General features: G+C 42.0%; 1 protein-coding gene across 3 annotated transcripts in view; it reads left to right on the forward strand.

Annotated features, from left to right (window-relative positions):
- SLC4A4 (solute carrier family 4 member 4) overlaps positions 1–18035 on the forward strand; it is a 316339-nt gene that overhangs the window by 111578 nt on the left and 186726 nt on the right. For all 3 annotated transcript variants that reach the window (XM_040326059.1, XM_040326074.1, XM_040326066.1), the window contains exon 3: positions 14983–15168. In XM_040326059.1, the coding sequence (XP_040181993.1) occupies positions 14983–15168 (186 nt within the window). The remainder of the gene's footprint in view (positions 1–14982; positions 15169–18035) is intronic.

Below are 18035 nucleotides of genomic sequence, written 5' to 3' on the forward strand. Positions count from 1 at the left end.
CAGAAGGCAAGCAATGGGTGCAGAGCTTTTTTCCCCCCGGGTTGTCAGAGGCAGCGTTCATCTAAATTAATGCTGGATTTACTTCAGGGGTCATTTCTAAGGACTTGTCAAAAATTGTGTTCACAGCTTGCCAACCTTAGAAATCAATCAGAGAAGGACTTCCGTTTGAGGGGGGAGTGGCTGAGCATGATGGAGTGAGGCAGCTCCAGGAGAGAGCTAGACGGCCGTAACTGCGCCCGACAGGAGACCGACACTAAAGGGTAGTTAGTCTGATAAGCAGCACGCACAGTACGAGATCTTCTAGCATATGTCCAGGTGGGGGAGAAGCTCCGTGGTGCCGTATATGTATACGCCCACACACTCGTATACCACACACTACACCGCCGGACAGCGGGACATTACACAGTGCGGGAGAGGTGGCTCCGGCAGCAGCAACATCGCAATACGGGAATCCCTACCTGAAGTTTGCATACAAGCACCGGCTATTTCCACGCCGCAGCGGGCGCTGCAGATAGAAGTCATGGAAGCAGAGGTGAGTGCCTCTCTAGTAGAAGCCGCTAGTGGTGGAGTACGGAGCCTGGCCGCAGAGATCAATTGCAAAGAGATACAGGTATACCTGCCTAATCAGTATCCTAAGGAAACCCAGGAGCAGGAGGGAGAACCAAATATTAGACAGCTGCTACTGCTGATCCAGGCTTTACCTACTAGAGTGGACATCCAAGAGTTAATGGTTAATTCTGGCCCCATTAGAGAGGAGATTGAGGGGGTAAACACCAAAGTAGTGGCGATGGATAACAGATTACAGAATGTGGAGATAGCACAAGGTGTAGTTGATCCATTCCTGAAAACTTTGAGAGAAAAGGTACATATACAAAACTTTCAAATAATAATGCTACAATTACATTCAGAGGAAAACGAGAACAGGAGCAGAAGGAATAATATCCGCATTAAAGGTATTGCGGAATCAAGTGAGGGGCCGGCACTGAGAGATACGGTTATGACTATATTAAATAAACTTCTCAAATACTATAATTGAAATGGACCGAGTACATAGAATTTCTGCTATAAAATACCGTAACCAGAGTGGCCCACAGGACGTGCTTTGCAGGATACATATTTATAGGATTAAGGAGGACATTCTAAGGTCCGCATGGCAGATGGGCCCATTCGACTATGATGGAGGGGAGATTCAAATATTCCCAGACCTATGTAGACAGACTAAAAGTAGGCAACGCTTGCTAAAACCGCTACTGGACTACATGCTTTCCAGTGGGGCTACATATAAATGGGGTCACCCACTGGCAGTGTTTGTGAGGAAGGGCGGAGGTAGCTTTAATCTGCGTACCCCAGATCAACTTCCCGAACTTTTTAGGTTCTTGGGAACAGAACCTATTGAGGTCCCCAACTGGATTGAATTACCAGCAATGATGGACTATACCCTACAAAAATAACAGGGCGGGTGGTAGAAGAATAACGGAAGTGACACAGACACAGATACAGCGGAAATAGTGGAAACTTACACAGTAGTCCCACACACTTTTCAGTTGCTTGAAGTGTTAAAAGCAAAGCGGGAAAGAATTTTTTTTTTCCTTTTTTCCCTCTTTTTTCTTTTTTTTTGGGGGGGGGGTGGGGGACGACTACGACACAGGGGTTGAAGTTTTGAGCTATGTTCAGTTTTTTTTTTTGGGGGGTGAACTTAAAGTATGACAAAAGAGCCTTACATACTATTAGCAGAGATGAAGGTCTCTGTATCGGAGAAGTAGTGCTTGAAGTGGTGGACCAAAAAGCAGAGCTTGGGATGCCCCTTGTGTTTTTTTTTATTTTTTGGGGGGGTTTGGGGATGTATTTAAGTGATATATGTAATGAAGGGGATGGAATTGGATTACCATTTTTTTTTTGGGGGGGGGGGGGTGCTGGATGAAGGATGCAGGTCACGTATTTTCACATATTGGAAAGGTGGTGTGCATTTAGGGAGCGAGGGAGGAGGGTGGTGAGAGGGGGAGGGGGGGTAGGGGGTAAGTATCAACCTCCCCCTACACACAACACAGAGAGGGTAGTTATTTTAGGGTCAAGGGGGGAAGAGTATAAGAGAAGGGGAAGGGGGGAAGAGGGAAAATGATACATGAGTGAGGAACTTAGTAAATCATTATGAATATTAGGACTACGATTGATTGGTGGATAGATCCCAACCCCCCATTGTTCCCCAAGCTCCCAAAGTGTACCTCCCAAAACTAGGCTATCAGAAGCCCTGTTAGTTGTAAGGAATATTGGGAGATAGGAGATAAGACAGGCGAAACAGCTTGGTTTTTATTTATTTTTGCTTTTTTTGTTTTCTTTTTTCAGGAGATGCTTGACTTAAAGGGGGGCGGAAGGGAGGATTGGGGGAGGGGAATGTTTTTACGCAAAGTGTTGATGGATTAACTTAATGTTTGTGTTTATGTTTATGTTGATATTCCGATTTTTTGTGGGTGTGGGCACATTGGAAAAAATGTGTAAATAGGGGAAAGCAGTAACTATGCAGTAACCATTCCTGGACAATCAGATGGCTATATGGTAAACGTAAATGTGAAAGACTAGCAGTAATGAAAGGAATAAAGCAAATTTAGAAGGGGCAGTAAAATAGTAAAGTTTAAGGAGATGTTTATATTGGGACATTATGGGGTAGATTCAGAGAGAAGATACGACAGCGTATCTCCAGATACGCCGTCGTATCTCTGAGAGTGCGGGGTCGTATCAATGCGCCTGATTCATAGAATCAGTTACGCATCGATTTTCCTTAAAATCCGACCGGTGTAAGTGTCTTACACCGTCGTATCTTAGGCTGCATATTTACGCTGGCCGCTAGGTGGCGCTTCCGTATATTTATGCAAGGAATATGCAAATGAGCTTGATACGCAGATTCAGAAACGTACGTCCGGCCGGCGCATTTTTTTACGTCGTTTACATTAGGCTTTTTACGGCGTATAGTTACCCCTGCTATATGAGGCGTATCCTATGTTAAGTATGGCCGTCGTTCCCGCGTCGAGTTTTGAAAATTTTACGTCGTTTGTGTAAGTCGTTCGCGAATAGGGCTGGACGTAATTTACGTTCACGTCGAAAGCAATGACGGCAGGCGCCGTTCGTAAAAAACGTCAAATACGCGGGGTCACAGTTAATATACATAAAACACACCCACATCATCCACATGTGAATTAGGCGGGCTTACGCCGACACAGATACGTTACACCGCCGTAACTAAGGGTCGCAAGTTGTTTCTGAATACAGAACTTGCGCCCTAAATTACGGCGGCGTAACGTATCTGAGATACGTTACGCCAGGCAGATATATAGACCATTCTATCTGAATCTAGCCCTATGAGAACTACTCTGTGTTAAAAAGGCTTAAACACGAGGGTGCAGGATGATACAGGTCTTAGGACTACGTTTAGTTTAGCTCTTTTTTTTGTTTTTGTTTTGGGATCTTAAGGGATTGACTGGATCCGAGGATATCTCTAGGATTTGCGCCTCTTTCTTGTGTTTTTTTTTTGTCTTCTTCCTCTCTCTCTCCCTCCCCGCCCCCCCCCCCCCCTGGGCATTAATAAAATTACTAGGATTACTTTGACATCCTACAATGTGAAGGGGTTAAATAGCCCAGAGAAACGGACTAAGCTGATGGCAGAATTATGGAGATTAAAATTGCATATTATATTCCTCCAAGAGACACGCTTTAGGAGGAACAAAATTCCAAAATTAGGAAACTACAGATCAGTTCATCACAGATATCAAAAACAAGGGGGGTATCAATTTTTTTTTCAAAACCGATACCGTGGAAAGAGTCAAAGATAATTTGAGATGAGGAAGGGCGTCTACTTATTGTAAAAGGATACTTATACGAGCAAAAGGTCACCTTGGTGAATCTATATCTACCCAATGAGGGACAGGTGTCAGTCTTAGAGACATATTTAAACATAGTACACCAAAATAAGAAGGGAATTGTATTGATGGGAGGTAACTTAAATATAGCATTAGAGCCTACTCTAGATGTATAAAAGGGCACTTCACATTTATCATACGTTAAACTACGCAAAGCAAAAGGTCTTTTGCAAGAACTACAGGTGGTGGACAGTTGGAGGATTTTACATGTGCACGATAGAGACTATACTTTTTTCTCTGCAAAACATAAAACATACTCTAGGATAGACTATATATTTGTATCACCAAATTCCCTGCATAGTGGAGACCTCCATCGGCTCATTTACACTATCAGACCATGCGCCAACCAATTGCGTGGTGGAATGGGGAGAACCAGCACCCCGTGAATGACACTGGAAGATCAACGAGTCCCTCCTGAAAGGACCAGAATGTGAGAAAAAGATAGCACAGGAATAAGATTCGTTTTTTTCAATCAATGAGTCAGGGGAAGTAACCCAAACTTGTATATGGGAAACACATAAATGCTACATCAGAGGAATTTTTATATCATTAGGAGCACGTAGGAAACGCCAGCAAGGGGCCCAGGTGGAATCCTTGTTGGGAGAGATCCGTAGATTGGAAAAGGCACATAAGAAATCTCAGGTATTACAGACAGAGGCGAAATTGATGAGCTTACGAGATGAATTGAATTTGTTATTAACGGATAAAGTAAAAGCCTCATTAAGATGATGTAAACAAGCCTTTTGTGAATACGGTAACAAACCGAGTAGGATGCTAGCAAATGCGCTTAGAGAGACGAGGGCACAAAATCATATAGATTGTATTAAAACATCGGGAGACGTTCTAGTTAACTCTTTACAAGAAATCGCGAAGGCTTTCAGGAATTATTATATGAGTCTATATCAGTTAGAAGACCAACAAAAGGCACCAAAGGTACCCTACAAATAGGGAGAGGCTATGGAATATATAGGGGTGTCAGGAATGCCTAGATTACCGGAGGAGATGGGGGGGGTATAGATGGCCCAATTACAGCAGAAGAATTCTTAGACACCCTTAAAACGCTAAAACCAGGCAAAGCCCCCGGCCCGGATGGGTTTACTTTGCTATATTATAAGATCTATGCTGAAAAACTGATGCCAAGATTTTTAGACACTTTCAACTCAATACGTGAAGGGCAGAAGATGCCCGAAGAAACACTAATGGCACATATAGCAGTGATACCCAAAGAAGGGAAAGACCCAACACAATGTTATCGTCCAATCTCACTGCTAAATGTAGATTTAAAGATTTTTACAAAAATACTGGCAAATAGATTATTACCGCATATTCCTTCTTTAATACATCAGGACCAAGTTGGATTCACCCCAGAGAGGGAAGGTAGAGAAAATACACAACTGGTTCTAAGTGCTATCCACTTCTCACAATCCTATCGGAAACCCTTAGTACTAGGGTTGTCCTGATACTAGTATCGGTATCGGGACCGATACCGAGCATTTGCGCGAGTACTTGTACTCGCGCAAATGCTCCCAATGCCTGACCCGATACTTCAGATGAGAGAAGTCAGCGGGCGGAGAGCGGGTAGGGGATGAGAGTGGAGAGCGTGGATTGGCGTAGAGCGGAAAGGGGCAGAGTGCGTGGCTTGGCGTACAGTGGAGAGCAGGGCGGAGTGCACGGCGGGGGATCAGAGTGGACAGGGGCGGAGAGTGCAACGGGGATCAGAGCATTCTTCAGGCGGGCAAGTAAAGTGACATGACAAGCGTGTCTTCTGCTGTCCCTTTCTGGGGAAGGAAACGAGTGATGTCCCTCTTACCCAGGAATATGGTGGAAGGAGTGCCTCCGTACAACACTGCTTTTCTCTGCTTAGGGTGCCATTTGGGAAGGCTTGTTTCTCTGCTTGAGCTAACGCAGATTTGAGCACTGGACACGGGACAGCTCAGAATTTTTGGTCCCGCTTTGTAAATCCCATCACCCTGGCAGGTATTTTGCTGGATGTGACTCCTGCCTGTTTGTTTCAATTCTGGGGCAGGGAGTTTTGATAAGCAGTGCACTAAGAATGGCCCAGGGGGAGGGGAGACCTGCGTTTCTTTGGTGAATAAGAACTAACTCTTCAGGAGCGCAGGACATTCTTCCCACTGACCAGCAATGTAAGGAACATTCTTCCCATTGACCGCCAATGTAAGGGGCATTTTTCCCACTGACCGCCAATGTAAGGGGCATTCTTCCCACTGATTGCCAATGTAAGGGGTATTCTTCCCCCTGACCGCCAATGTAAGGGGTATTCTTCCCCCTGACCGCCAATGTAAGGGGTATTCTTCCCCCTGACCGCCAATGTAAGTGGTATTCTTCCCCCTGACCGCCAATGTAAGTGGTATTCTTCCCCCTGACCGCCAATGTAAGTGGTATTCTTCCCCCTGACCGCCAATGTAAGTGGTATTCTTCCCCCTGACCGCCAATGTAAGGGGCATTCTTCCCCCTGACCGCCAATGTAAGGGGCATTCTTCCCCCTGACCGCCAATGTAAGGAACATTCTTCTCACTGATCACCAATGTAAGGGGCATTCTTCAAAAAAGTATCAGTAATCGGAATCGGCGAGTACATGAAAAAAAGTATCGGTACTTGTACTCGGTCCTAAAAAAGTGGTATCGGGACAACCCTACTTAGTACTTATATCTACAGACGCAGAAAAAGCGTTGGACAGGGTTGACTGGAACTTTCTAAGAGCAACTATGCAACACATAGGAATGGGAGAGGGGATGCAAAACTGGGTTATGAGTTTATATTCCCTACCGAAAGCCAGGGTCAAGATAAATGAAATACTATCTGAACCATTTTCTATATGTAATAGGACACGTCAAGGATGTCCAGTTTATTATAGTTTTCCACCCTTTCGAATCATTCTTTTATGTCTGGTTTCCTTGTATTTAGCCAGTTTTTTGGAATCAGTCCTTTTGCGGCATTTATCAATGGTGGAATTAATGTTTTTTTATAACTAATATTTGATTCTTTTGATTCGTGAAACAGGCAAGCTTGTATGGTATTGGGTACCATTTTTCCAGTTATCATTTCAATGTATTCAAGGATTTCCTGCCAATATTGCTTTATCTTTGGACAGTCCCACCATATGTGTGTAGTTGTTCCTATCTGTCCACATTCCCTCCAGCACAATGGGGTTTTATCTTTACTGAATTTATAAATCACTTCAGGTGTCCTGTGCCATCTCGAAATGGATTTATAGTTCATTTCAATTGTATTTATATCAGTTGCAGTGTTATGTACGGATGCTATTATTCTTTCTACTTGTTGGTCCTCAAATTTCTAGTGACAGAAATAGAGCCAGATATTAATAAACTGATAGCAGCACGCCAGGTTAACCCTTCTAATTAGGATTATCTTTAATGTTATTTGTGATTTTTATATTAATATTGTCCTTCAATATCTTACTTTTCTGTATGTAATGGGAATGTTACCATGGTTAATTATAACCACTTGACGCCCAGAGGACGTCATATGACGTCCTGGGCTTAGTAGGGCTATATCTGAATGATGCCTGCAGCTACAGGCATCATTCAGATATCGACATTTTCAGCCGGTGATTCCCTACACCATAGGAAGGATCATAGCGGCTGTTCCACCGCTTGATCGGTCCTACAGGCGGCGAAAGGGGACAAGCCCCCCTCACGCCGCCCTCCGGTTCATCTGCCGACTCACCTGTGCGATTGGTGAGTCGGTGACAGGATCCGCCGGCCCCGGATGGTGAACATAGAGATTTCCGGCAGGCCAGATGGTCGCCGAAGTCTCTATGATCATCGGAGGCCGCGTGTGATGTTATGATGTCAAGCCCCGGCCTCTGCATTCAACAAAAACTGCGCCGCTTCGGCTGTGAAACGGTGATCGTTTATTTTTATTTTTTTAGCCTTCCCAGCCTAAAGGTGAGATGTGGGGTCTTATTGACCCCATATCCCACTGTAAAGAGGTCCTGTCATGCCATATTCCTATTACAGGGGATGTTTCCATTCCTTGTAATAGGAATAAAAGTGATCCAAATTTTTTTTTTTTTTAAAAGTGCCCAAATTTAAAAAAAAAAAAAAAAAAAATTAACAATAATATAATTTTTTTTTTTAAAGTGTCCCATGTGCTCGCATGTAGAAGGGAACGCATACGTAAGACATGTGAGGTGTCGCCACGAATGTTAGAGTGAGAGCAATAATTCTAGCACTAGACCTCCTCTGTAACTCAAAACATGCAACCAGTAAAAAAATTTAAAGCGTCGCCTATGGGGATTTTTAGGTACCGAAGTTTGGCCTCATTCCACAAGCGTGTGCAATTTTGAAGCGTGACATGTTAGGTATCTATTTACTCGACGTAACTTAATCTTTCACATTATGCAAAACAATTGGGCTAACTTTACTGTTTTGTTTCTTTTTAAAGCATGAATCTGTTTTTTTTTTTTTTAAAACGCGTTTGAAAAATTGCTGCACAAATACCATGCGAGATGAAAAAAGTTGCAAAAAAATGATGATTTTTACATGTAGAAACGAAATGTCAGAATTGGCCCGGGCCTGAAGTGGTTAAGAAATAAATGTATAATTTCCAACAGTCTTATTTACAGCAACATCCTTCTTTTCTACGTTGTAGGACATAGGTAGAAATACATAAAGGATGCAAATCTGTCACTGTATCTATGTTCGCGTAAAGAAGGTAGATTTCCATGGGGGCGCTGAGTAATTTATATTTTCTGAAAAGGGGGCGGTAGGCCAATTACGTTTTGGGAACCTTTTGCTGTAAAGAATCATATGTGGATAAGTGTTGAGTGAGTCATTACACAGTTCTTCTAGCAGTATCTGAATGTAAGAGTCGGGCTAATTGATTTCACATTGGGTTCTTCTCACCACTATACCAGTTACAGAGGCTGCTAAAAGCATAATTATTAACTTCTGTTAGATCTAAAAATGATTTGTACATTGCTTATTCTATGACTGGCTGCTTTTGTTGCTGTACTTTCTTAATATAAAAACCTCCTGCTTTTATTTCTTAATATTGCTTAGTGAATCACTAATTGGGCTGTGTGCGCTTTTTGTTTTTACTATTTCTCTAAACAGCATTTCATCATAGTGTCCTTTTACTCACATATAGAGATAGGTGAATGTGCTCAGGTTCAAATCTTAGGCATTTAGTTGAGTACTGTTTGAGATCATAAAATCCCAAATTAGCAGAAAATGCTACCCAGGGATGCTGTCAGAGGAGTAGAGCCATATCTTTTCTTCCTACAAAGTAGGAAAAACGATATGGCTTCTCTCCTAGTCACTCACATCTCCACATAGTTAGAACATGCTAAGGAAACACACACTTAACCCCTTGATCGCCCCCTAGTGTTAACCTAGGGATCGCCCCTAGTGTCCCTGCCAGTGACACAGTAATCAGTGCATTTTTATAGCATTGATCACTGTATAAATGCCAATGGTCCCAAAAGTCTCCGATCTGTCCCTAGCATTGTCGCAGTACCGCTAAAAATCGCAGATCACCGTCATTACTAGTTAAAAAAATTATAAAAATACCATAAAAATGCCAAAGATCTTTCCCATAGTTTGCAGACACTATAACTTTTGCACAAACCAATCAATATACGCTTATTACAATTTTTTTTACTAGAAATATGTAGAAGAATATATATTGGCCTAAAGTGAGGGAAAATCTCTGCTTTAATTGGAGATTTTGATGAATTGCTGTTTGGACACAACATAATACAGTCCAGTACAGGAAGATTTTGCTGTTTTGACACCACAGCGGCTGAACAAAGTTGTCATCGCCTCGTAGACAGCCATTTTGTTGGTTAGTATTGGAGTGAGTAACAATCTCCGCTCATAATATCATGCAATATCAAACGGTTGGCAGTTTTCTGTTTAAACAGCAATTTGTCGAAATCTCAAATTACTGATAGTTTAACTACTTAAGCCCCTGACCATTTTGTAGCTAAAGGGCCAGGCCACTTTTTGCTATTCTGCACGGCGTCATTTTAACTGACAATTGCTCGGTCGTGCGACGTGGCTCCCAAACAAAATTGCCATGCTTTTTTCCCCACAAATAGAGCTTTCTTTCGGTGGTATTTGATCACCTTTGCAGTTTCTATTTTTTGCGCTATAAACAAAAATAGAGCAATAATTTTGAAAAAAAAAAATGATCGTGACTGCGACATTATGGCGGACACATTGGACACTTTTGACACATTTTTGGGACCATTGTCATTTTTACAGCGATCAGTGCTATAAAAATGCACTGATTACTGTGAAAATGACACTGGCAGTGAAGGGGTTAACCACCAAGTGGCGCTATAGGGGTTAAGTGTTCCCTAAGGAGTGATTCTTACTGTAGGGGGCGTGGCTTGCTGTGACACGTCACTGATCGTGTTCCCGATGAACACGATCAGTGACAGTGTCACTAGGCAGAACGGGGAGATGTTGTGTTTAAACGAACATCTCCCCATTCTATCTCTCCGTGAGATGATTGCGGGTATGCCCACGGTGATCGAGTCTGCGGGACCCACGGGCGCGCTCACAGAGATCGCGCCGGGCGCGAGCCCGCAAAACAACCAGTTCTTAGAGGGGATGTACATGTACGTCCTTTTGCCTGCCTGTGCCATGATGCAGACGTATATCTGCATGCGGTGTGCGGCAAGCGGTTAAAGAAACCTGAAGTGAGGTGGTTGGAGTTTCTGATGAGGCTAATTTGAAAGAAAACCCCCACTAGCCATGTATTTTTCTTACCAGAAGCTCTTCTGTATTGCCTGGACAATTTTCTCTGCATGCAGCATGACTGTTATGTTTTCTTAAGACACATTAATTGACATGAAGCTAGTTAAGCTAGAAGGACCAATCTGTGTAATCTTCTGGCTACGTGCATATTATAGATTATGAAAATAGGATGCATGACCCATTCACTGCTAGATATCAAGAGTAAACAATCAAATGCAGTGCTTGTGTGTGTATATGTGTGTATATGAATATATTCAAATTAATATACAGTATATGCAGACTGTTTTACCTGCCAAGGCATCTGTTCAGCCAGTTTTAAGATTATCACTGGTCTGCCACATTTATTCCAGATTCACAGCTTACTATATAGAAGCATCTTCCTTAAAATGATTGTAAAGTCTATTTTTTTGGGGTTAAAAATAACAAACATGTTATACTTACCTGCTCTGTTGCAGTGGTTTTGCATAAAGCAGCCCGGATCCTTCTCTTTTCGGGTTCCTCTTCGGTGCTCTTGGCTCCTCCCTCTTCTTGAGTGCCCCCACAGCAAGCAGCTTGCTATGAGGGTACCCGAGCCAAGTCACGTCTCCCTGTGTCCATTCAGACACAGAGCTGCGGCCTGGCCCAGCCCCCTCTCTCTCCTCATTGGCTGACTGACTTTGATTGACAGAAGTGAGAGCCAATGGCACAGCGCTGCTGTCTTAGCCAATTAGGAGGGAAGTCCTGGGCAGCTGAAACACTCCTGCAACATTGCTGGATAGAGAGGGACCTCAGGTAAGTATTGGGAGGACTGAGAGGGGCTGCTGCACACAGAAGGCTTTTTATCCTAATGCATAGAAGAGTTCAGTGCAAAATAATGTCATTCTCCAGGGAACTTACTTCAGCTAATAATGGAAGGCTTGAATCAATACCACAAACACACAAAAAAATATAAATGATAATGAGGCAAAAAGTCCCACAAAATGACAAATAGTCCACAATTTACACACAATGTAAATTGTGATAAAATTATAATGATCCTCTTCATTCTAATACTAATAATAAGTGCATCACAACGTGTCCTCCATTGACAAACACTAAGGGTTACCAAACAGAGTGTGCCCTCATATGAGAAGTCAGAATGCACTCATAAAAAGATTTAATGGACTGCTGTACACAGCCCCCAGTTGGCATCAAAGTCAACTCCCCATCCCGGCAACAGTCATGGTGGAATAAATGTAAATGCAAAAGACCTCCAAATAATGTAAATCTGATAGATATCTTTATTGAAAAACAGTTAAAACACTTTAAAATGGCATTAAAAACTACAATACCCAGAATTCTCGGCGAGGTGCACATGTGCGATGGCATCATAGCTTCCAGATCCAACCAACACGCTTCATCACAAATTACGTCATCAGGAACACGTGGTTGCAGTTGCATACAGGGTAGAAGTTTATGAATAACTTGTTGGTTGCAGGGATTAGACAGGGAAACCAAAGGTGCCTAGTGTCTAGAACAGTGTTTCTCAACTCCAGTCCTCGAGGCGCACCAACAGGTCATGTTTTCAGGCTTTCCATCATTTTGCACAGGTGATTTGATCAGTTTCACTGCCTTAGTAATTAACACAGCCGTTTCATCTGAGGGAAATCCTGAAAACATGACCTGTTGGGGCGCCTTGAGGACTGGAGTTGAGAAACACTGGTCTAGAAAACCATGAATTCCAAAATGATCAAAGTAGAAAATCATAAATCATAGTCCTTTATGGGTGTTTGGTGACTATATGAAAAATGATAGGATTCCTCGTCTCATTGCCAGAAGATGATAACTATTGCACATTGTGATTTGAATTAATACTATAGGTACTTATATAGCGCTGACAATTTACGCAGTGCTTTATGCAAATACTGTTGTACATTCTCATCAGTCCCTGCCCTCAAAGAGCTTTCAATCTAAGGTCCTTAACTCACATTCATATACAGTACATATACTAGGGCCAATTTAGATAGGAGCCAGTTAACCTACCAAGATGTCTTTGGAGTGTGGAAGGAAACTGGAGTACCCGGAGGAAACAGACACAGGGAGAACATGCAAACCTCAGGCAGATAGTGCAGTGGTTGGGATTCGAACCGCCAATCCTAGTGCTTGCTGGGTGAAAGCTCTAACCACTGTGCTGCCCTCTAAAATGCAAGCAAAAAGCCATTGAAGTGGAGTCAAAAATCTGTCAGTTTATATCTTTAGATCAGTTCATGTTCTGCTCCTTCCCATGGTGACTCCCAGGAAACAATCAACACTATGCCTACTTTTGTGTTTCTAGTACACTTCCTATCTACTATACAATGACGCTTTCTCATGAGAACAATTTGCTGCAAATAGCTTGGACTAAATTATTTGGAACCCATTCAGATGCTTGTAATTTGGTTTCATTGTTTTTTTGTGACTTATTCTTATTTATATTTGCTAAAGAATTTTGATCTGATACTGTTGCTTTATTTTCACACACTTATAAATGAAATAGACATATATCTGCAGAACCGATTTTTGAAGTTCATCTAAAGCCAAACATTTTTTTTTTCATCTTTCAATTGTGAGAGATATCTATTCTTAGATTGTTGTGACAGGAAGATTTCCCTTCTATTTTCTGCTCCGATGGCAACTCAAAACTTTGGATTTACCTTTCCATACTTTCCCAGTGATCAGGACAATAGACAGAATTAGAGACAATGGGGGAGATTTACTAACACTGAAGCACACAGAATCTGGTAAAGCTGTACATAGTAACCAATCAGCTTCCAGGTTTTATTGTCAAAACCTAAGTGAACAAATTAAAAGCTGATCGGTTACTATGCACAGCTGCACCAGATTCTGTGTAGTAAATCTGCCCCAATGGAATGAATCTTCCTAAAGCTACATGCACATGGGCACATTTGACCACGCACTGTAAAAACCAGTAAAAATCCCAATATTGTCACAAATTGGAGAAAAAAAATCCAGGGGTTATATCCTGCCGCATAATTTCTGAAACTATTGTTTTTCTTTGTGAGGGATAGGGATATATATATATATATATATATATATATGCTGTATATCCTTCAAACATATATAGGGAAGCATTCATCAGTTTGAAACTGAAGAATTTAATGTAGCCATTTTGATTTGATTGTTTAACCACTTCCCTACCGTAGGACGTCTTATGACGTCCTGGACTTCAGTGGGGGATATCTGAATGATGCCTGCAGCTACAGGCATCATTCAGATATCCTTCTTTTCAGGCGGTGATTCTGCGCACCTCAAGAACAATCATAGTGGCGGGATTGTTCTTGTAGGCGGCGGGAGAGGACATCCTCCCTCCCGCCACCATCCGGTGCTTCTCCGGGCTCTCCCGTGCCATCGGAGGCCTGGAGAACGAAACGGCCACCGCCGAATGAAGAGCATAGATATTTCCGGTGACCATATGGTCACCAGTCATCTCTATGACCGTCGGAAGCCCATGCGCGACGTTATGATGTCATGCCCGGATACCTGAAAGTAAACAAAGCCGCAATCGCGGCTGAAGGCATGAGATCAGTGAATTATTTTTCCCAATCTCATGCTTTCAAGCCTGGAGGAGAGATGTGGGGTCTTATTGATCCCGCATCTCTCCATAAAGAGGACCAGTCACACACCATTCCTATTACAAGGGATGTTTACATTCCTTGTAATAGGAATAAAAGTGATAAAAAAAAAAGTAAAAAAATTAAGTAAAATAAAATATAAATGTCCCCAGTAGCTCACGCTCAGAAGCAAACGTGCACGTAAGTCCCGCCCACATATGTAAATGCCATTCAAACCACACATGTGAGGTATCGCCGAGCGATAATTCTATCCTTTGTAACTCTAAACTGGTAACCTGTAAAAAAAAAAAAAAATCGTTGCCTATGGAGATTTTTAAGTACCGAAGTTTGGCACCATTCCATGAGTGTGCACAATTTAAAAAAAAAAAGGCGTTTGAAGAATTATTGCGCAAATACCGTGCGAAATAAAAAGTTGCAATGATTGCCACTTTATTCCCTAGGGTGTCTGCTGAAAAAATATATATAATGTTTGGGGGTTCTGAGTAATTTTCTAGCAAAAAAAAAAATGATGTTTACATGAAGGAGAGAGGTGCCAGAATAGGCGCGGAATGGAAGTGGTTAAAGTGAATGTAGGATAATATATGGTTGTTGATCTTATTTGTAGTTGGGCAGTGCCATTTGTATTTATTCCATGCTGCTGATAGTATTTAATCTATGATGCTTGCTAATAGATGTGCTTATGCCTGCTAATAAGATGACATATAATGACACCATTCTGCATTTGTCTCCTAGGTCACCACACTGTCTACATAGGAGTCCATGTTCCCAAGAGCTATAGGAGGAGAAGACGTCATAGACGTAGTAAAACCAGCCAAAAAGACAAAAAAGACAAAGACAAATCAGAGAATTATTCTGACATTGAGAAATCTGACACTGAAAATGCAGATGACCAAGGCTCCAACATCCTTAAGCCTCTCAGTGAGTAAATATGACCAACCTTACACTAGCTCAACTGCTCTATTCAAGATTCAGATGCTGTAGACCGGAGCTCAGGCTGGGGTGTTTATCTCCCAAAGCATAAGTCCACAATGTATAAAGCGGGTAAACTTGGTGTACTCTCAATAAATAAATCCTTTTATTGGCTACATAAAAAATTTCACAGCATTAGAAATACATCATCAGAAATGCAACACGTTTCGGCCTATACAGGCTTTCTCATAGCAAACCATGGTATGATATGAGAAAGACTGTATAGGCCGAGACGTGTTGCATTTTATATGTAGCCAATAAAATGATTTCTTTATCCAGAGTACACCAAGTGGCTGGCTTTATACATTGTGGTTTCAGTAAATTGCCAGACAGTTTTCTTACATTTCAGTACAATAAAGGTAATGCCATACAATAAAGCTGGCCATACACTAGTAGAATTTAATTCATTTGTTTTTGTATTAAGAACATGTGATTGAATTTCTAATTGTTAGTGTGGTCAGATCGGACAGGCAGTCCGTTTCCATCCGACTGCCACATAAAGAACAGTGTCTGTGTGCCTTTTGCATAGCGGAGCGGACACGGACATGTCATCCGCCTGCTCAGCGGAGATCATCAGACATATTTCCTGCTTAGCAGGCGGGTCCACTTCCGGAGTCCGCCCTGTCTACAAGGGGTCCTTGTGTTTTTACAATTTACAGCAGGTTCACCCTGAATACATGAAATGTTGGACCTATTGTAGATGCATCACCCTGATGGAATCATACTATGCTTATCCTTATGCCACTACTGTACTAAGGCCTGGCTGAGTCAGGCACAAGTATCATCTGGATATATTTCGTGTTTGACTTTCAGTTAAGCTGAATTTCATATTTCCACAATATTACAGAAAATCTAATTATAGTAACTAACATGTCTTCCGTTTGTATTGACTTTGTGTTTATAAAAATTATTGCTGGGAAACATACTATAATCACTGTAACAATATGTTTGTTTAATGTAATTCCATCAAGCCCATATTTACCTCGACATCTATGATTGGGTTGCAGACAATATTAAAGTGACCCTGTCACATAAGTAAAAATAATTAGAAAATCATCCCCTTCAAAAGAAGAGTACATATATCTTTCCTGCTGTACATATTACTAAGCACTGCTTGGTTCCTGGTGACTTGACCTGGAAGTTTGCAAGGAAACCGACGCTTCGGGAGTGTCAATCTTTATGCCCCGTACACACCATCACTTTATGTGATGAAAAAAACCGACATTTTCTGTGAAGTAAAAAATGACGTTTTTGAAACTTCAATTTTCAAAGACGAAGTTGCCTACACACCATCGTTTTTCTCACAATATTCTAGCAAAGCGAGGTTACGTTCCACCACGTTTTTCCATTGAAGCTCGCTTCATAAGTAGCTTCTGGGCATGCGCCGGTGTAAAAACGTCTTTTTAAACAACGTTTTTTGCTACAAACGGTCAATTTCTGTGAAGTAAAAGTTGACGTTTTGAAAAACAACACATAAAATTGAAGCATGCTTCAATTTTTTTTGGTCGTTTTTTAGAAGACATAAAACGACGTTTTCCCTCACACACGGTCAATTAAAGTGACGTTTTTAAAAACGTAATTTTTTTTCATCACATAAAGTGATGGTGTGTACGGGGCATTAGGGTCCCCCTCAGCTCTCACTGATCTCAATGACTTCCGTGCCACTACTGTAACCTGTAATGGGTGGAGGTCAGCAAGCGGAACCATTGAGAGCTGTGGAGGATGCAGGAAATGGACACGCCGAGAGGTTTTAGTTTTCCCAGTGGACTTTGTTGGACCTGAGTGATCTGAGTAGCGTTCAGTGGAGCAGGTGACCAGAGGTAGATATTCAGTCTGTCCTTTACAGGTATGTGTGCTTAGTTCAAAATATTTAATTGTTTTACAGGGTCATTTTAAAGGAACATGTACTGAGGGAAATAAAGACTGCCATTGCAGGCCTCCTGAAAATGCTAGTTCCCTGACTATTTCTGGCTTCAATACTTTTTGAGTCATTGACCCAGAATAAGTATGTGTACTTGTCAGTGATTCAATGTGAGAGCCAGTGACAATTTCCTTTCTAATTTCTTGATGCTAGCTGCTGCAGGCCCCTTAAAGGATTCTGAAGGATGGGAAGTACGGTTCCATATAATACAATTATTGTGATTGGCTATCACAGTAGTTTCATGATCTAGGGCCCCTCCCACTGGCTCCGGATCCTGACCAGGAGCTGTCGTTGACAGGTCAGCTCCGAACATAAGCAGATTAGTTTAGACTTCCCTTTGACCTTCTGTTCTGCATACTTGTTGTGGATCAGTGACTCAGAAACTATTAAAGCCTAATACAGCCAGACAATTTACTTAATCTGTACACATTTTTGTACCATGGGTTACCTCACTGCATCTATTGTCTAACAGCTGCAGCTAGAGTGAACAGAGCATGACAGCTAGTCCAAATGCACTGGCCGTGTTGAAAAGAGTGGTGTCTTGATTCAATTTTTCCCCTCTTGGTGGACAGGTAGTACATAGGTGTGTCCTCAGCATAGATCCAGAGAAAGAGATGGAGAGATTATTTACCTTATTTAGGAAAGAGTTCTTTGGGCAATGGTTCTTAAGTTGGCCATACATGAATTGAATTGTGTCCAATTCCTGCTGAATCAGCCAAGATTTGTTCACTGTCAGTACCATCCGGCTTAACAAAAGTCGATTTTTCAGAGATGGAGGCAAGATTTTCGGATTCAGAGCACTTGCACCCAATCAAATTTAGTCATTGTACAGGTACTCTGACAGCCACAGGTGCTGGCTGTCAGAATACAATAGTCGCCTCTGCAGGTTTGTCCA

This window comes from Rana temporaria, chromosome 1 (genome assembly GCF_905171775.1).
Source record: "Rana temporaria chromosome 1, aRanTem1.1, whole genome shotgun sequence".
Classification (NCBI taxonomy): domain Eukaryota; kingdom Metazoa; phylum Chordata; class Amphibia; order Anura; family Ranidae; genus Rana; species Rana temporaria.